The sequence below is a fragment of the Cynocephalus volans genome, chromosome 7 (assembly GCF_027409185.1).
Source record: "Cynocephalus volans isolate mCynVol1 chromosome 7, mCynVol1.pri, whole genome shotgun sequence".
NCBI classification, from domain to species: Eukaryota; Metazoa; Chordata; class Mammalia; order Dermoptera; family Cynocephalidae; genus Cynocephalus; species Cynocephalus volans.
The window spans coordinates 127,427,862-127,448,340 of record NC_084466.1 but is presented as its reverse complement, the minus strand read 5'-3'; the positions used below and the strand labels follow the sequence as shown (position 1 = coordinate 127,448,340).

The 20,479-nt window shown below is 37.2% G+C and overlaps 1 protein-coding gene and 1 pseudogene across 4 annotated transcripts in view; one reads left to right on the top strand and one right to left on the bottom strand.

The window, feature by feature from the left end:
* Positions 1-3,550: 3,550 nt before the first annotated feature.
* LOC134382351 (RNA/RNP complex-1-interacting phosphatase-like) overlaps positions 3,551-20,479 on the top strand; it is a 53,932-nt gene continuing 37,003 nt past the window's right edge. For all 4 annotated transcript variants that reach the window (XM_063102881.1, XM_063102880.1, XM_063102882.1 and 1 more), the window contains exon 1: positions 3,551-3,839. In XM_063102881.1, coding sequence (XP_062958951.1) covers positions 3,811-3,839 — 29 coding nt within the window. In that variant the 5' untranslated portion in view covers positions 3,551-3,810. The remainder of the gene's footprint in view (positions 3,840-20,479) is intronic.
* On the bottom strand, positions 8,804-11,208 carry LOC134382419 (mis18-binding protein 1-like; annotated as a pseudogene).

The window sequence follows — 20,479 nt, the reverse complement described above, 5'->3', positions numbered from 1 at the left end:
AAACATTAGCAGTGGCACATCCTATAGATAATAAAATTATAATAAATTTATCAAATCATCAAATAAAACATTGTTGTAGAAGAAATTATTAATCATATTTTTGCAGACCTGGAGATGTTTCTAACCTGTTATTTATCATTTCACATAGCATATAAGATAAATAAATGATTATAGATAAAATATTGAATAAAATTACAGATCTAGATGAAAATTGCATTAGCTCTATTGAAATATGCAGAAGTAAGAAAAAATTATGACCCAGACCTTTACCTTCTCACAGCAACTCAACTTTCTGTGTTAGAAAAATGCTCCAACAGCTAAACCCAATCTTCTCTTTGAGGATATTGCTAATTTATGATTTTTGCAGTTAGAGCTTTTTCTGAAGGGCAAGGAAATTGAAGATTAGCTATTTTTGTATCACATAACGTGAAGGTCCATAGTCAACGATTGAGAATTAAAGCCAGCGGTTACTTTAGCCTTTTCTGATCCATAGCAAACAGAAAACAATTCTATTTGTATAAATGTTTAGCATTTAGAAATCTCTGTGTTCTGCAAATTAGCCAGGAGCATTCTATCACTATGGTGATTCCTGAAATAAAATTTCCTAAAGCCTAGTTTATATCGTGTGTAAATTTAACATCCAAATAGGAATGCATCACTTGGGCCTTTGAAAAGCTAAAAAAATACAGTTGTACAGGAGATCCGTTCCTAGATAGGCTTTGTTTATGAAAGTATGCAAAAATATCCAGTTTGTAGTTTTGCAAGCATTATTCTTTCTATTAGTGATGTCTCCATGGAAACAGATGTGATAAAATATTAAAATTTTACTTTACTATCAACAGGGATGTTAGCACAATAGATTTCCCTGTAGTTTCTTAATTTATATTTACAATTAATAGAATTAATAGCAAAGATGAAACCAAAAGCACTACTTTTCAATGATTGCGAAGGTCAAAATTTCTAACATCTCATACTCTCACTCACATAAAGTCTTTGAGATGGAAGCCAACTTCTGTAATTTCAAAACAAAAACCAATAAAACACCAGTTTAGTAAGAAAAAAATTATAAAGAACAACTTGTTGAGCATAACATAACAAAGAAGCAATTGCCTCATTTCAAATTCTTGCTTTATCATTCCAAATTGTACAAAACATTAAATTTAATAAAAGTAGTTTTGGTCAGTAGAGGATGAAAAGACTCTGTGGGATTTATTTATCTTTTCACCTTCATTTCTGGCTCCACAAATACCCTTGCAGTACAGTGTCGTTCAACATAAAGGCTAACATATAAGTCCATACAAGTCCATATAAGTCCATAAGACACATCAGTAGAGTCCAGCTTGCCACAAAAGTTTCTAAATCAATTCTGGGGGCACAGGATCCCAATGCTTGCTTTAGTTGGAATCTCTTTTTGGCACAATTTTTAATCAACTTAATTATTTCTATCACATGACAGTTGCTTTCAGGAGTGTTAGCTGAAAAAAAATACAGAAAAACCTCTAGTGAATGGTGACAAAATGCATATTGTAGTATTTAGTAATATTTCTTTGGTTAATTGATAGCTAACTAGAATTTGTTTTCTCTTTTATTTCCCCCCATTTCTTGTTGGAAATCTTTCCAAAGGTATTAATGCAGTTTTCTTCCTTAGCAAAACTGAATTTGGTCCAAAATCCAATTTTATCTTTATCTCAATTCATCTATTGTCACATAGTATAATGAATACTTTCTGAACTCCCTTATAAGCAGTGTTTTTTAAAGCATGCTCTTCCAGACTTCTTTTATTTTAATTATAGTGCTATGCCAAAAAATTAAGGTCTCATTCAAAGTTATGAGAAAATTAAGGCAACAACAGATAGCATTGTTGAAATAAAAATATATTTAACATATGGTACCAGCTACCCTTTACTGGTACTAGGGTATATATTTAAAAAGTGGAATTTAACAACAAAATTCTACATTTAGTTTAAGTGTGATATGCAGTGTTTCAGTGTTCTACAAAAAGCATCATGACTTCCAGGTATTCCATTACCTGACAAGTTTGAAAATTAACGTATTTTAGTTAGATGTGATCTTATTTTCCGAAGTCAAAATCTAGGAACAAGTGGCCTGACAAAGGATTTTCTGATCTGTGAATTTATATATGTCATCGAAAGGCATCAAAACTAAATCACCCACTACTCTCAGGTCCAAGTCCCAAATCATCATAACCTGCTCCTGTAGGTCAAGAAAGTTTTGGATACCCTTTCCTTTTGGGGCAATTCTGATACATAAAAATTAAATAAATGTGGAAACAGGTTACAAAAACTGTGGTATATTTTGAAAGTTTATATCTAACACAGACAATGCAATGTAATTATGCTACTTGTAAGTTAATTACAAAATTTATAAAAATGTACCAATTCATAGAGTACCCACAGGCCATGAGATCCAGAAACTCCACAAGTAAGTCCTGTAATGCCTATAATTCAAACCTGAAGATATATCTCTGTGCCTTTACTTATAGCCTCAATTTGAGAGAAAGTGAACTGGAGGCCCTTTTTGAAAGTGAAGCCAAAAGACCGTCATGCCCAATTCCCCACCTAAGCCCTGCTCACACTCTGCAACATAAACCTTCAAAACTATAGCCAGATCAAACTCTTGCTTATACTTCCTGCCACCTCCATCCTTTGATTTTTGCAGCTTCTCCGTTATCGAGAGCATTCCGTGTTTTAAAGCCTGATTCAAACTCCACATCTTCCAGAAAGCTTTTTTTCTGATTCTGGCCCTTGACCTCCAATAGCACTTATAGTTCGTAATGCTAATTTTTCTTTTTTTTTTTTTGTCTTTTTCGTGACCGGTACTCAGCCAGTGAGTGCACCGGCCATTCCTATATAGGATCCGAACCCACGGCGGGAGCGTCGCAGCGCTCCCAGCGCTGCACTCTACCAAGTGCTCTACGGGTTCGGCCCGCTAATTTTTGTTTATTACTTTCTACCTTGCAAGTTCGTCTTTCTGCTTACACCACCGTGAGGACGAGAGCTGGGGCATGAACTTGTCTACTTCCCATCAATCCTAGTAAGGTGTTCAACACACAGTAGGGACTCAATAATAATATGCCGACCTGCATTTGATGCAAATCAAGCACTGCTTTCCAACACTGTAAAACGCAGTTTTTCAACCCTGCTCATTCCCAAAGGGGATGATTAGGGAGTGGGACAGGCCCTGGGGACTACAAGTCTCAGAGGCCCGTGCAGCTCTGGCCGTGGTTAGCCCGGCCCCCGCTGGGTTTTCCCTCAGAGCGGAGCTCCAACAAAAGCACGAGAGTTCTGACAGGGAAGGATGAGAGGAACCTTAACGGATAGCACGACTTTCACATGGATGGACAGTGCTCTTTTGTTATGACCCGGCAGCGAAGGTAAGGCGCATGATTTACCTCCCACTTCGACAGGTCACCAACCGCCCGCACCGCCCTTACGCCTGACGCCCACCTCGCGCTTGCGCCTGCGGGGATTGACGTAAAGGAGGTCCAGGAGCATGCGCGATGCGGCGCCTCGCCCGGGCGGCTCGAGCGTGCGCGTAGCGTACAACTCCTGGAACTTTCTGTGAGATAAGTCTGTTCTTGCGCTTCCCAGGCTGGTGGCTCGAACTCAGGTGTCCGAGTCTGTCACTCTCGCCCTCGTCTCTGTCCGCGTGCCTGGCGGGAGCTGCCGGCTTCGCTCGCGCGCGGCCTGGGTGTGTGCCACAGTGGCGGTAGCTGGCCCCGGGCTCTCTTCTGGAAGAGGCCTGAGAGCGGGATTGCCTGGGTCGTGAGGGCCCCGAGTCTCTCTCGTCATGGTGAAGAAGAATAGTATTCCCAACGGGTGAGTATCGTCCGCAAGTTCCCCGGGCCGGCGCGGGCCCGCGGCCACAAGCCGGCGTCGCCAGCTGAGCGGGTGTCCCGGGAAGGATGCTCCGGAGCGCCGCCAAGGGAAGAGCCGTCGCCCGCGGCGTCGAGGCGGGCGTGCGGACGAGCCGAGCATGAAGGGGCGCGGGGCCCCGGGGGCGCCGGCGGGGCTGGCAGCGCGGGTTGCGGCGCCCATGGGACCTGCCTCCGCTTTCCCATCGCCTCTGCCTTGCTGGGAGAAGAGCGGTGCTTTAATTTCAGGTGATCTGGATGTGGCCCCCCAAAAAGTCCCTAAAGTATGCAGGCGGTCCTCTTTATATCCAGAGCTTGTTATTGGTATGACAAATTTAATACTTTTCAAAGTCTTAAAATAGGGCATGCTAGACATGCTCACTCGGGTTGTGTCATCATTGCTTCTTAAACGGAACAGCTTACGTTATTTTTTAATTTTTCAAGTTTTTTCTTTTCCCAGTGCTTCGCCCCGAGTTAAAATAACGAGTGCAGTAAAACGTTATGTGGTTTGAAACTGTTCTGGAAAAGAGGGGCGGGGACGAAGTTAGGAAACTCGCTAGTGTGGAGAGCTGCACAGTGGCGGTGGTTGGGCTTTCATTCATTCAGACTTTTCGAAAAGTGTGTGTTATCTGCTTTCTGTGTCAGGCGTTGTGCTTGGCGCTTTAATTCTAAAGAAGCTTAGGTGTTTAAAATTTTGGACATATACATTTGGGATAGGGAAGGTGTGGAAATAAATTGCTGCAAAAATGCTCCTGGTTATATAGATGCATTACGGCATAAGTAGAAATGGAACTCAAGTTCCACGTTCCTTATTAATTGAAGTTACTACGTACCATTAAATGTGTCCAAGCTTCAAAATCATTTGGCCAAATTGCCATTCTGAAGAAAATCCCCAATGGCCCTCCCATTTACTTTCTAGGACTCATCTGGTACAGGAATAACAACGATAGCAGAGAAAGAAGAAAAAAGTCAAGAAATACTTTCCTTAAATAGCAGTGTTGTGGACTAAATAGAATATGTGTGCATGTTGCAAATATTTACATAATTTGTGATGTTCCTTAAGTGCACCTGACTTCTGGAATTATCATGCAGTAGTTTGTGTTTTTTTAAAAATCACATGTACTACTTTTTATATATGTATTATTTTTTACATACGTATTTTAAAAAATACATATACCATGGTGTACTCATGTTATTATAACTACACCTATGTGTTATGAAGTATATAAGCCCAAATAATGAACAGACGAAATTTGAGTTAGTGTGGGATTCGAGATCCAGTACTAGAGAGTATGTAGTACAAGTGGGTAAAAACAAACAAACAAACAAAAAACCCAACCAAAAATCAAGTCTAAATATTTTCACATTTAAAAAGCATTTTGTGCTTTTTTGGGAAATGGAAGTGGTATCAGTCCAGTAGATAACTCAAACTAATGGACCTAATTTCATCCAGATTTCTTGAAAAGTCATATTTAGAAAAACCAGATCTGCCCATGGCAAGCATTCATACAAGGCAGTAGTCAGTTGTAACTGATTTGCAGGTATTTTTCCTGTATAGAGAAAGCCTTTCCAGTTCTCTAGTCCTCCAGTTCACCATCCCTTTACAGCCTCTCCTGTGCTGAAGCTTAGTGGCAGTGGCCTTTTATCAATTCATCATTTTCCTTATTTTAGTCATCTTTCATTTAGTAGGTCAGACTGCCTGGCGTTTGAGTTTGTATCTCCAACTGTAAAGGAAGGGCCTTCACTTACGGTATTACTTGTTTCAAGAATAAAAATGTCATATTGAGTTCAATCATACAGTGCTGTGAAGAACTGTTTTGTCAAAAAGCGTGGTAATCTTCCATGATGTCACACTCAGAAGATGAATCCACCTCAGATATCTGTAGAGTCCCTTAACTCAGTGAGCTGCAGTTTTGTCATCTGAGCAGCCTGGATGATCATAGTATTCCCTGTCCTGTCTTCTTCCTGGGATTATGGTGAAATGTGGCAGTGAAATACGAAAGAGTGTTGCAACCAGATTAGTTGTAGTAACTCTTAAGGCATCAAGTTTTTTCTTCTGGAATGTAGATTTACTTTTCCTTTTCGATGACCTCTTACTCAAAGTTTAAAAAAAAAAAAAAGAAAAGAAAAGAAAAGAAAAAACATACATGGCCACAGACAAGAGATACTCTGATTGGGATGTATCTTAAAAAGAATAAGAAAGGTGCACATTGCCTTTTTAAATTGTAGAATATTTTGACATGAGTTTTTTTGGGGGGAAGGGAAATGATAGTAGTGAAAGAGAAAAGATATGAGAGTGAAGGTGTAAAACAACCTCTGCTTACCAAATTTAGATTGAGCACATCAGATCCGAATTATTGTAGTCATCTATCTTTGGAGTCATGGTCTGCTTTTATTTTGTGAAATAAAAATTAATTTTCCATGAATTTGAAAAGTTTTTAAAAATTGTACCTCAGAGTTGTTTTCAATTTATTTGATTCAATCGGAACTTCTTTGTTAAGCTCTCTACCTTATTTTTTTTTCCTGAGAAATTTCTCTGTCATAGAGCAATTCCTGGTGATTGAAGTAAAATTCTGTTCATTGCCATACATGGGTCCTAGTGGGTATTATGTGTGTACTGACAAAGTACCACACTGAGGATTTTTATCCCTCATTACATTATATCCATATCTAGAACAGTTGGGATCCTTAGTCCCATACTGCTATGTCCTATCTGCCACTCCACCCATTTGCCCATTTTTCAGAGCTTTTGTCACAAAACCAAAGGGTTTGCCATGAGGAGGGCAGCTGTAGTTGTGTATGGGGTTGCGGGGGAAAAAGTCCCTGGGTCCTGAAATTGGAAACAGAGTAACTATCATATGTCATTCCTACCAGAGAGGGAGTGAATTCAAGCTGGGGCCTCATTCTCTAATGTAAACATTTAGAACCTATTTATATAGTTCTCCTTTAAAATTTTCAGTCATCTTGTATGAGCCTTTCATGAGTTTTTAAACTTCGATTTTATTTTCTGAATGTACATATTAATAAGAGTATAAACATTAATGTTTTTATTCTGATTGATTAATTGCTTAAGTTTCTTAGAATTTTTATTTTTTAATAATGACCACAACTAATTCTAGAGTTTAGCCTTAGTAACAAAAAGTCCCATTGTGTCTTGCACTGAAACGATATTAGGAGAATGTCATTCAATGCCAGTAAATCTCACCGTGCCTCTAGTTTCTGTCTTTACTTGGTAGCCACTCAGATAATTTATCCCTTCCCATAGCCTCATCCCCACACTTTCTCCATCTGCTGATCATTTCATTGTATCAGCCACCTTCTGGAGACTTTAAACTCCCCATTTGTGATATAAATAAACTCCTCTATACCCTCTTCCTTTCACAGAACATTCCTCCTTGTGATATTTAGGACCTGGTTCTCTCCTAAGAACGCTGCTTTTTCAGCAGCTCAGCACATTCCACAGAGCCTGTCAGTGGCATCTGCATTCTTCATCTCCTCAAGGCCATTGCTAGGCCACTTCATTCCACCTTTTAAAACATTATCAGAAACGCTTCTTTAATTATACCTTTTACCTCTTCTCTTCACTGTCATTTACCAGCTTCTTGGTCACTCTGTCACATTCATTAAGGAATTTAGCACTCAGCCTTTGTTTCTTACTGAATTACTACCAGATCCTGGGAGGACTAAAGTAGGCATGTGCATCATAAGTCCAGCACCCCAAATTCCCTTAACTTACTGACTGTGGGACTATAACATCTAAGATGATTCCATGTTAAAAATCATAAAACTCTAGCATTCTCTTCTCATCCTTCTGTTTCTTTGATCTCTCCCTCTCCCTTTTTTTTTATACTTAATCCCTGATCTCATGTCCCTTGACTACCATTTTGTCAGCATCAGCTTCTACCTAGATTGACTTTCTTCCTGGTCTTGCCACACTACTTGGTTTATTGTTTACTCACCCATGTCCAAAATCTTCTTGTCTTTTGTATCTTTCTTACTTTTATTCAATATCCTCCTTACTCTACTTCAGTCTAGCCATTTTCTTTTTCAAATTATATATATAGGTAGCTAAATTGTATTAGAAAATCATATTATTGCCATGATGATATGGCCATAATGTAGCTTGGCTGTTCTTTTCCTTTCCAGTCCACAGCTATTGTTCTGATTTTTATCACTCCTTAAACCTTCTACCCCACTTTTGACCTTGTACTTTCAACAGCTGGCTTTGCTTTTTCAGAGGAAATAGAGACTCTCAGACATGAATACTGCAACACTGACCACCAGGCCAACTTAACATCAGCAGATATCCTTCTCTTCTGACTCAGATGAAGAGGTATGTTTTTTTCTATCCACAGCTGATCCTATATGTGTCCTAGGTTCCATTTATTCTGTCTCCTCTGTGGCCTTGTTTCATCATTTAATCCTTTCTTTTATCTTCAGTATATTCCTTACCAACCTCCTTGCACTGACTTCATTTCCCCTTTCCAACAATCAAAAAATTAGAAAAAAAGAAAAGCCCTCCACTTGGATTGATTATTCTCCCATTTTTGTGCTTGCTTGCATGCTCACTTGCTCTCTTTCCTTTCTTCCCCGCCTCTCCTCTCTTCTAATTCTCATCTCCTCTCCTCTCCTTCACAGCCAAACTTGTAAAAAAGATAATCTCGTTTTTCCTTCCCTTACCTATTAACTCTTCCACTCATGGTGTCCACCCACAGACTTCCACCACCTCTCATACCACCAAAACTTACTTTCTTTTTTTTATTCTATAGAAAGATGTTTTACTTTGAATACAAACACATAAAAACTTTGAAAACAGAGTCCACGTTTTCATATGAAGCTACATTACAAAGAAAATACATGTACTACAAATGAAGATGCAAATACACTGCTTTATGGTAAAATTCTGGAAGTCATATTTTCTCATTTTTACTACACAGAATCAGAGTTGGAAAAATAATAATCTTTCTCTTCTTCATCTACAGATCTGTAGCACTTGTGAAAAGTTTTCCATTACCAGAATTTCCTCCTAACTCTTTGTTAAATGGAGTTTTCTTCTTACTATTGGGGTTAAGAAATTAGTTTCAACTGCTTTTCTCTTGGTGCTGCCCCAGACCATGCCACCTTTACTTTTATGATTTTTTTGCATACAAAAAAACATTTATCACAATTATCCCTGTGGTTTTTGATTCTATAAAGGTGTTGTATTGAAAAATCATCGTGATCATTTTTTGGCAACAAGTCCAGAAAATTCTTCCCTTTGAGATTTCCCACTTCAGCAGTTATCTTAATAGTTTGCTTCTTATCAGCATCACACCTCTCTTTCCATTTTGGCCTTTGAGATTGGCTGGCTTTTTCTTTGCTCTAAGTTTCTGGACTCCTTTTCCTTAGGGATCTTCCATGTATTTTCTCTAGCAGTCCTCAGCAGATGGAGAACCTATAGCCATAGTTACATCTGACCAGAAACCAGGTTTATGCTTTGGAAGAAATGAAAAAGCACCGTGAAGTTTTCGTAATTTCTTCTCATTGCATTCCTCATCCTGAATTGAATTAGGTAAACATTCTAACTGATGCCCATGCCGTTAGGCTTATCAGATCCCACTGCCTCAGTAATTGGAAACTCATCTCTAACACCGGATTTCCGAAGAGGTTCTTAGCAGAAAATCTAGCTTTCTTTTTTGTCTGATATGATATTCAGTTTCAGTTTCAGATTCTGAAATCACTGGGAACTTGCCTGTGGTGTTTCTTGTGCTTTTTTACAGGTGAACCACTGTTTCTTTGGTATTCCTTGCTCTGGTTTTGTTAGCAACCCAAGTTTTCCTTCTAATTTCCTTTTCTGTTTCTATCTCTGTACTTGACAAATCTGATGAGAACTGATGCTTGTAAAATGGCATAGCTACTTGATTTTTGATTTTCATCAGTTTTGACTACAAGCTGGTATTTTTCTTAAAGTCAGAGATGATGACCATTTGTTCCTTTTTAGGTCTAAGTTTTTGGGGGTTTTTTTATGGTTGACAATGAGCAAATCACATTCATTCCAATCTTTCTTGTTTTTACCTTTATGATCCACATTATACTCAACTGTATTTTATAAAGTATCTGTGGACTTATTCATGGGACTTATAGTTTTATTTAAATCTGATTCACTTTCATTTTGATTCTTTGGCACTGCAAACTCTGTTACTGCTTTAATGGTGCTGGAAGACAGTTTATACTTCATGCATATTTTATCACTTTTTTAGATTTAGGATTTAGATTTTTAGATTTAAAAGGCAATAAAATATAGCCTTACCTCTGATGACAGCCGTGCATTTTCTTTTTTAATCAAAATATCTGTTCCCTGGAGGTTAGAATATCAGTGGATACATTTGATTCTTCAGTTCTCTCTTGCTTATGACTTTTTGTTATTCTTTCATTTGTTCTCTCGCAATTTTTGAGTTTCTTTGAAGACAACTTTTTGCATTGTTTTTTTTTCCAGTTTCTGATTAGATAAGTCATGTTTTCCTCCATTTGAATAGTATTATTTATTTGGTCATCTGGTAGCCCTTAATGGTGGTTTATTTTGGCAATTGCTACAGCAAACATTTAATTCTGTAGCTCTTGGCAACCCACTGTTCTTATTCTTCAGTTCCAAGTTATCAAAATCCAAGCCACAAGTGGTGCAAGCGCTTTGAAGGACATCTGTTTGTTTTTCTCTAGTATCATTTTTTATTGATTTTTGTATGGCAGGGACAAATCTTCCACTTTCTGTTTTTGGCTGGCCTTTCCCCTGTTCTTTTCACCAGCCCTTTAATCTTACATTTTTAATCCTTCATGGCTTCCGCCCCTCCTCAACAAAGAACTCAAGTATCTCACCACCAAGGAGTTTCTAATTGCTAAACCCTGTGTATCTTCTTAGGCCTCTTACCTGCACTTGGCTCTGTATACTACATCCCAGTCTTGAACTTTCCTTTCTTGTTTTCTCTAAAGTCAGTTTCTGTTGTTCTTCTCCCACCTCTTAGATCATTTTAAATTTCTGATGCCATTTCCTCTGCGATCTTGCTCTGATACCTTTTTCTACAGTTTTTTAGTCATTTTCTTCTCTTGACAAACAAGTTTTTCTTAAGAAAAACAAAAAACAAAACAAACCCTTTCATCTACTCTTTCTTTAATTGTTGCTCTCTAGGTTTTGTCCTTGATTCCTTTCTTTTCATTTTGTATTGTTCTCTGTGAGTGGTCTATCTTCAACCACCATCTATAAGGAAATGACTACCAAATCTATTAGCCCAAACTTCTTACCTGAGCTCCAGACTGTTTGTGACACCCTTACCCCAGTGTCCAAAGTACCCAGAAGGCATACAGTTCAAAACCAACCTTTCTTCTCAAAACTTATTCTCTGTATTTCCTGTTTTGCAAATGAGGCCAGTATCTATTCAGTCATCCAAGTGAAAACTAGGAACAGTTCTGAAATTGTAATTTTTTAAAATATCCCATACACTGTCAGCAGGTTATTTGATTCTGCCTCATAAATAGCTCTTTTTTGCAGCCTCTGTTCTCACTGCTCTGCTTAGCAGCCATCATCTCTTAACATTAGCCTTCTAATTGATTTCCTTGTCTCCATCTTGTCTCCTTCTGGTTCATTCATTGTATTAACACAAGAACTACTTTCCTAAAATGCAGGCCTAGTCCCCTGCCTTCACTTCCCCAATACGATAAAATTTGTCCATATGGCAAAATCTGAGCTCTCTGCATGGCATATATAATCTATCTCCTTTCTTCTAAAGCTTTGTTTTTCTACCACTCTCCAGCATGCACACTATGCTAAAACCATTCCACATTGCTTACTCTATCCTGGGCACAGCATGTGGCTTCATGTCTGCATGTCTTTGCATGTTTCATTCCTTGCTGGAATGCCATCTCCTTTTCCCCATAACGTTTCTGCTCAAGCATTACTTTCTTTGCGTTGCCATCCCTAATTCCCTCTCTTACAGCACTGTATGGCAATTACTTTCCTGTCTTTCTCCCCACACCCAAACTAAAAACTGAGAGTTGGTGCTGAATTTCTTTGTTCAGTAGTGCTTAGTAGATTTGTTGAATGAATAAAGGAGTAGCAATTAGCACAGTGTCTTCAAGGAACAGTGAACCATGATTCCTGTATATGTTTGGTGATGATCAAATATTAACTTTGGGAAGGACCTTAGAGACAATGTGGTCTAAACATATGTAGAAACTGAGGACCAGCAAGGGTAAAGGACTCAAGCACCTCTTCCTAAGGTACATGATACACATTGATGCCTTCATGCCTTTGCTTCTGTTCTTCACTCTTCCTAGAATGGGCTGACATATACTACTCATCCATGGGCCTTGTTTTTTCAGTGTTGTCCTTGGACCATAAGCATCCTAATTACCGGCCGATATGGAATCTGTACCCGTGACCTTTGTGTGATAAGGCTATGCTCTAACCAACTGAGCTAATGGGCCAGCCGCAAGGAGTGCTTATTTAAAATGCAGATTTCAGAACTCCTTCACAGAGTTTCTGAATTGGTCTTTAGAAAAGAATTCAGGAAATCCATTTTAACTAAAGTTGTACTATATTAACCTAAGAAAATCATCTCTTCTTCCTCCACTCTCTTGCCCTTCAAAACAAAGAGAGAGGAGAGAGAGAAAAGAGAAAAGAACTTATTCCAAAATGAGAAAGGAACAGTGTTTGCATCTAGGTTTTAGCATACTGTTGCATCAGCAGCTTTCAATAAATCTTTTGTGATTTTCATCTTTGTTACTTAAAAAATAAGAGCAAACTGATGCAAAATTATATAGTATAGGACAAAATGTAATTGAAACTTAGATTGCTCGTTCTTTAGCAGGATGACACTCCTGAAAAATACTATTCAGTTCAGTTTGTTTTCATTGAGGCTGTTGCATGTGTTTGGTCGTGTGTGAGTATGTGAGAGAGAGGGAGAGTCAAAAGAAGAGGAGGAGGATTTTCAAAGGTATTCTTTTACATTTACCATTTTTTTACAGTTAGTGTTTGAGGGTAAGACCACTTTGAGGCCCCCAAAAAGAATTAGGCCCAGCTTATTGCTATAATTTCTCCAAAGGACTGGTGCTGCCCTAAAGAGCAGTTGATCCCCCCAAACTTAAAAAATGAGGGCACTATGCAGATGAAAGTGTGAGTGAAGGCTGCTGATTACTACAGAGAAGTTAGGTTGGCTAACTCTCCCAGGTCAAGTCAGTAGCAGGCTGCCAAGTTTTCCTTAAATTTAATCCATTTCTGCCCTGGCAAAAAAGAATGTGGCTTAGAGAAATTTATAGTCAGTAGTTAATGTTTTGGAGTTGAACAAAGTATTTATTTATTCCCCTCTCCCAATTTTAGCAATGGTACACTCTTGGTAAGTCTACGTTTTTTAAGGTATGTAGCATATAGGGTTTTACATGAGTATAAGTTGCTCTATAATTGGAACTTGATTCTCTTTGCATAAATCTTAATTTTTGTATTATGAAATAGATGCTACAATAATGTAAGGAATTTTTATGATCAGTTTTGGACCATAGTATTTATTACTGTAACCCAGTAAAGCTCTGTTAGCTTCCTTCTCTATTTTAATGAAGTGAGTTTCAAATATAGCCATACTGATAATCATTCCTGTTTAATTTTGTGGGAAGATTATCAAATCTAATGTTTTATTGTGCACAGCTTACACTGACCTTTGTTTCAGTACAGTAACTAATTATATCACATAAATTTAATATATGATTTGAGTTATTGAAGTGTACAAAGCCTGTTTTAATAACACTACAGATATCAGTTATCTGGCAGATCAAATACATATTTTAAAAAGTACAAAATTGGCTGGCCAGTTGGCTCAGTTGGTTAGAGCACAGTCTTATAACATCAGAGTCACGGGTTTGGATCCCCATACTTGCCAGCTGCCCTTCCCTCCCCCCGCAAGAAGTACAAAGATCCTTTTTAATGGGAATCTAATCATTTAAAACTTTTCAGTGAATTCGGTGCATATTCTCCTGCATAATGTATCCGTGTATCTTCAATACACTGATAACACACTGTTACTTTGCAAATTAGGAGTAACTTCAAGAGGTAATTAGGCTTGGAAGCTATGTCAGCTAAGTTTTCATATCAACTCTTCTAAAATTTGCTGAGTAAACATCAGATGTTTTTCAGAATTCATTTGTTTCAGTAATTTCCTACAGTCAAGTCAGTCTGTTTAGTAATTCTGGGAGTATATTTTGGAGCTAAGTTCTTCTTGGCAAAATTCACTGAGATTCTTCCATTGAAGAGTTTTTATAGCCATAAAGCCAGGCCAGAACTACATTTAACTGTTCTGTGTCAGTGCCCACAAAATCTTTTTCAGAATACACTTGTCTGGGCCCTACCCTTGGCAATTCTGATTTAGCATAGATTGAGCCAGAGGCTTCTAATATTTCTGTAAAGGATTTTTGGAATTCTTATGTATACCTCTGGTTAGAAGCCACTCTTTTATGGGATAGAACTCAGTCAGATGTTTATTTAAGCACTTATACTGAATAGGTGGATTTTTTCCCTATCTAGGCAAGAGTTCTAGCGCCTTAACTTGCTCAGTAAGGTACCAACCTTATTGTCAAGCTTTAAGAAAAAATAGTGACCACTTACCACACGCTAGATTCTGTGGGATTGGCTCTTTATATCTGTGGGTCTCTAACTTGTCTGGATCCATTCTCAGTATAGCAGTATACCACACACCAGATTCTTGTGAGAGAGAAAGATCTAGAATTGTCCTTTCTTAACTTTTTCTCAAAAGCTTGGCTGAAGGAAGTATTGTTGCAGAAGATCATTTCAAGGATGTGTACTCCATTCCTTCCTATGGATCAAGCTGGACCACTCAAACTTATATTACCTTAATTACTTCAAGAGTTTGTTTCACTGTGTCTTGCTGTTCATGTTAAATGTCATGCTCAATCATATGAATGATTTCTTTTAGGGTTCACTAATAGAAAATATTTTCTTTTTGATATTTTATAAATATTGTATAATAAATTATTTTTCTTTTTTTGCTTTTGCTTCTTGGAAACTGAGAGGTGAATGTGAAATTTAGTTAACACCCTGACTAGCCTTTACGATCTGTATTTTTTGATGTTTACGTGTTCTTGATTTTCTACTTATTGTTTATATTTTAAGTGGCTTAAAGTTATTTGTGAAATAAGTAAAATATATGCTAAATGAAGTTACATGTCTGGCATTTTATTTCAGTTCAGTGTAATAGAAAGTTGTACTGCAGCAGTAACCAAAACCTTTGATAACTGGACTTTAGAGTAGGATGGGAAGTAGAATGAAATATATTTGAAATGGCTTTGAATAAATAAAAATGCTGTTAAGATTTGTTGCCTCTGTCTGATTATTCATTTGAATAGTTATATGAATTACCACATTAGCTTACAAGTTAATGTTAGAAGCTTTAAAAATTCACATAGTTGTATGCTGAGGGTATTGGAACACATTATACCACTTGGAATTTTTAATAAATGGTACATTTTCTGGCTTGGATGATTCCAGTTGTAAAGACAGTGTACATATTATCTAGTTTTTATGGAACCTATAGTCAAGAAACATTGAAAAAAATTAGTCGTGTAAACACTTCATACAGGTTTTAAAAAGGGAGGATGGCTATGCGTTATGTTGATTGGAGGTTTTGTATAGGACTTGAGTTAGGGCTTGAAGTGAGACTAGGATTTAGGTCAATGGTTCTCACCCAGGGGTTATTTTTATCGCCCAGGAGACATTCAACAGTGTCTGGAGACATATTTGGTTGTCGTAACCTGGAGCTGGGGGTACTACTAGCATTTAGTGGCTAGAGACCAGGAATGCTGCTAACGATTCTACAATGGGGACAGCCCCCTACATCAAAGAATTATTCACCCAAAATATCATTAGTTCCCAGTTGAGAAACCCTGTTTCAGATTGTCAAGGAGTCTAGGGAAAGACACAAAACATAGAAAGAAATGAACTTGTATTTGTTGCACTGTAAAGAGACCTGCTGGACTGGAGAGATGATGTGCAGGTGGGATCTGTGATGAAAGATAAGACTTAACGTATGGGATGTCTGTGTGATATGGGGCCTTGAAGGAGTCTCACCAGATTTAAAGTTTATCCTGTAATGATAGCAGAATTAATGAAAGTTTCTATAACAATGAAGTGTAGGATGGGATAAATAGGGAGCATCTGAAAGGCAAAGGAGGAGATACGTTATAAGAGTCCTTTGGGTGAAGTAATAAGATCAGAGTAAAGTAAGAATAAAAAGGAAGAAATGGATATAAAGTTGTTTCAATAACTAAGGTTAGCAATGAGATTAGAGGGTTTAAGAAAAGGGAGGGGTCCTAAATATCTTTTTTTTTTTAATCTCAGCACCACTCTTCTGTGCCCTAATCATTGAATTTCACTATCCATCCCTTCTCTAATATGTCAGTTGTTTTGTAACACTGTCATTGCAGCTACTGTTCTGGTTCTACTCTTTCTCCACCTACTTCTTTATCCAGTGAGTAGAAAACTTAGGGAACATGTAAGCCAAGGAGGCAGTACAGACAAAAAATGTACAGGGTTCAAACTTGGCAGGTAAAGTCTTGGCTTTAAGGCTGGTTTTAATTTTCGTAATATTCTTTCTTTTTAAAAAATACCCCTTGCTATCACTGACCCAATATTTGTTTAGATGGAATGTTGATCTATTTAGTTATATTCTAAAGTACAGTGATATGGTAGAACTCTAGAGAAAAAAAATCCTAGTGACTCTAATCTTTTAAAATGGTAGCTACTCCTATAATATAGTTGTATGAAAATTTTAATTTTTATGTTAAGGCAGGTTTAGAAGGTTAGAAACCATTGAAATGAGAGTACTTTGGATTCTATTCTACTCCTGCTTTGATGGAGTTTGGATGTGTTGTCCCCTCCAAAACTCGTGTGGAAATTTGATCCCCAACGTGGCAGTGTTGGAAACTGATTGAGTCATGGGGTGGATCCCTTATGAATGGATTAATGCTCTCCCTGGGGGAGGGGGGTATAGTGAGTGAGTTCTTACTCAATGCTCTGTTAGTTCACGCAAGAGCTGATTGTTTAAGGGACCTTGGCACCTTCTCTCTCTCTCTCTCTTGCTTCCTCTCGCCATGTGATCTGCTTGTACCCACCATGAGGAGAAGCAGCCTGAGGCCCCTGCCAGATGCAGCTGTCCCAGAATCGTAAGCCAAATAAACCTCTTTCCTTTATAAATTAAACAGTCTTAGGTATTTCTGTTATAGCAACACAAAAAGTACTAATACATACTCCTTCCAACTACAAAGTTGTATCACAGCACAGAAATCAGGAAGAAACTCTAAGAAGTTTATATTTCCACCATGGGTGAAGTTTTCATCTTCTTTAGATAAAAGATTGCCTGCAGAGCATTGTTCTCTTCAGTAAAGCTAGAAGCTCAATGGTGAATCTGCCCTTTTCCTTTCTAAACAGTTTCCTGACCTTTGCTTCCTCTTTTGCCCAAATATGGAATGTGCCTTAGAGTAACTTCTGCCCTAGTTAGTTAATTCTAATCAACATTGTCTCACTTTTGGTTGCTCTTCATACTCACATGCGCTTATGCACACTTTTTTATTCTGAGCCATTTGAGTTAGTTGCAGCTGTCATAACAGTACATGCCTAAATGCTTAAGCATGTATCTCAAAAAAAGGTATTTTCTTATATAATTATCACAGTCTGGAAATTAGACATTAATACAGTATTCTTACAGTCTATATTCAGCTTTACCAGTGTAATTATAACTGATTTTGTTTTTGGTCCAGGTTCTAATAAAGGTCATGCATGTATTTAGTTGTCATGCCTCTTTGGTCTCCTTCTAGAACAGTCTTTTTTTGATTTTTGATGAAATTTGTTAATAGTGTAGGCAAACTATGTCTGGACCAACTGCCTGGTTCTACAAATAAAGTTTTGTTGAAACACAGCTATGCTTATTCATGTACATATCGTGTAAGGCACCTTTTGTACTACAATGGCAGAGTTGAATAGTTGTGACAGAGACCATGTGGTCTGTAAGCCTGCAGTGTTTACTATCTGGCCTTTCAAGAAGTTTGATGACCCCTAGTCTAGGCAGTTTGTTATTCATGACTCCCAATTTGAGCTTACTGATTGTTTTCTTAATTAGATTCAGATTAAACATTTTTGCCAACAATACTACATTGGTAATGTTATATTTTTCTCAGAGTACACGGTTATCAGGAGGCATATGAGATCAATTTATCCCGTTTTTGTAATGTTAAGTCATGAGGAGGTTTTGTAATAAAAGACAACTTCATAAAATTGGTATTTTTAACTGATACTCCAGGATAGGTAGTGTTCAAATAGGTGGGGAAAAGGTTTTTCTAGTACACATTGTCTGTAACATCCTTCTGTCCGTATTTCTAATAATTATCCTAAATTAGCATGTTCATCCATTCACATGGTTAGAATGAATGATAGCATAACAACTTATTGTCCCCGTTGGTAGCAAACAATGCACTGTAGGTTTTTTCCCATAATCTGTACCTTTTATTTGCTTGTTTAATTTTGCATTGGTAATTGCCTTTTCTCTTACACTGTATCCAAGAGCTCTATAAGCAAATTGCTTCAGATTTTGGATACTGTAATTAAAAATTTCTACCTTTCCTAAGAGCTTAATAAAATTCCACCTCTGTGAAAACCAGAACCCCAAAAGTATTGCATTCCAGAAGCAAATGCTGGGATATACATACTTTTTTAAGGTAGCTGAATAGATAAGGCATATGAGGCACCAGTTTACTTAGATACTATTTATTTATACCATTTTGGAAACATTAATTGTAAAAGTAAATGGATTGAAAAAAGTGCATGTTATAGTAATGTCGGCAGTATTAGCAGATAATCTAAAATTGTTTCCATATGGTGCCCTTGTGTTAATGCCAAAGGAACAGCTGCCTTCTGGGTATTAAAACAAAAGTTGAACAAGTTTATAGAACTATCGTAGTCTTAATGTCATTTTATAAGAGTAGAGGTGGCTTTGAGGAAGGTAAATTTGTCCTAAGTGTTCAAAGAGCATCTCATTCCACAGGTGATGAATCCCATTAAAGAAAATCTTTTAAGAATGTTACAAGCAAAAATGCAAGAGTTAATGAGTTTTTTAAAGGCAAAAATGTGGACTTTGATTTAGAATGACTTTTGATAGAAACCATTTTCTAATTTTAAGGAGAAAACAATGAAACCTATTCTAACCTTATGGATTTGTTTTTGGATTTTGATGGCATATGTATTGTATTTAAAGACTTGAGAAACTACATTTTTCAAAATCAAGTTTCTGTTCTTACAAAGCAAAGGACTACTGGAACATAGTAATTACCCTTTTTGAAGGATAGTTTTGCTGGCTATAGAATTCTTGGTTGATGGGGGTTCTTTTTAGCATTTGAATTTCATTCTACTGCCTCCTGGCTTTCATTGTACATGATGAAACGTCAGCTGCTAATCTCCTTGTATATTTAGTGTCATTTTCTCTTTCTGCTTTCAAGATTTTCTCTTTGCCTCTCCACAGTTTGACAATAATGTGTCTAGGTGTAGATCTTTTTGAGTTTATCCTTTTTGTAGTTTATTGGCTTCTTGGATGTTTAGTTTAAGGTTTTCATGAAATTTGGTAAGTTATTATTATTATTACTTCAAATATATTTTTTTCCAGCCCTTTATTTCCCTTTCTGTGACTCCCATTACATTCATGTAAGTACAGTTTTGTTTGTTTTTGCTGTCTGTTCTTCAGACTGGATAATCTCTATTTAAAATGGGAATTTTTTAAACTTGAAAATATTGTAGTCTGCAACATAAAATATCAAGTTTATATATTTTTTTAAAAAATCATCCCACCAAATACTGATATTTAGATATTTGTTTAGTTGAAATTTGTTTATCCTTTCATTACGTTCATTTTTGACCTAGGTATGTGAAGTGTAGGGTATCAGTACTCAAGATAATATTGCAGGCCAATTCCTTGTTTAAAAAATGCAGCAACAAAAAATCCTACCCATTTGGTTGTTCTAGAAATGTTGGTAATTCAGGAAGGACATTGTGTAGTTCATGAGAGAAGGTATCACAGACCAATGAAGTTAACTTGGTGAAGAAGTGGGTCAGGGGTGGGGGTGGGAATTGGGGGATTTCTATTCTGAGGGCATATTCAGAGGATCAGAAGCAAGAGAAAATATGATATATTTAGAATGGAAAAATGGTCTCAGGTGAGTCAGAAAGCCAGATAATTAAGAAAGGCCTGTATGTCTTAAATAGGCAAAAGAAAACCTTTGAAAGATTTTAAGCAGAAGAATGGTGATAAGATTTAACTAAAAATCCAATAAGGTATTATGATAAATTGCTAAATGAATGATACAGAACTAAGTTTCATAAGAGTTTGAAGGAGGACACACAAGAGTGAATCAATGATCTTGCTTAATGACAGTACCTAGGTGACAGTTGAGTCTGAGAGTCTTAAATCTTGGTTTTGATGATTATGATGAGTTTTTTTTACCTATGAATAAAATACGTACATAAATGACACATAAATGACTTTTTTCATATTTTTTTTTTAAATTTTATTTTCTCGATATACATTG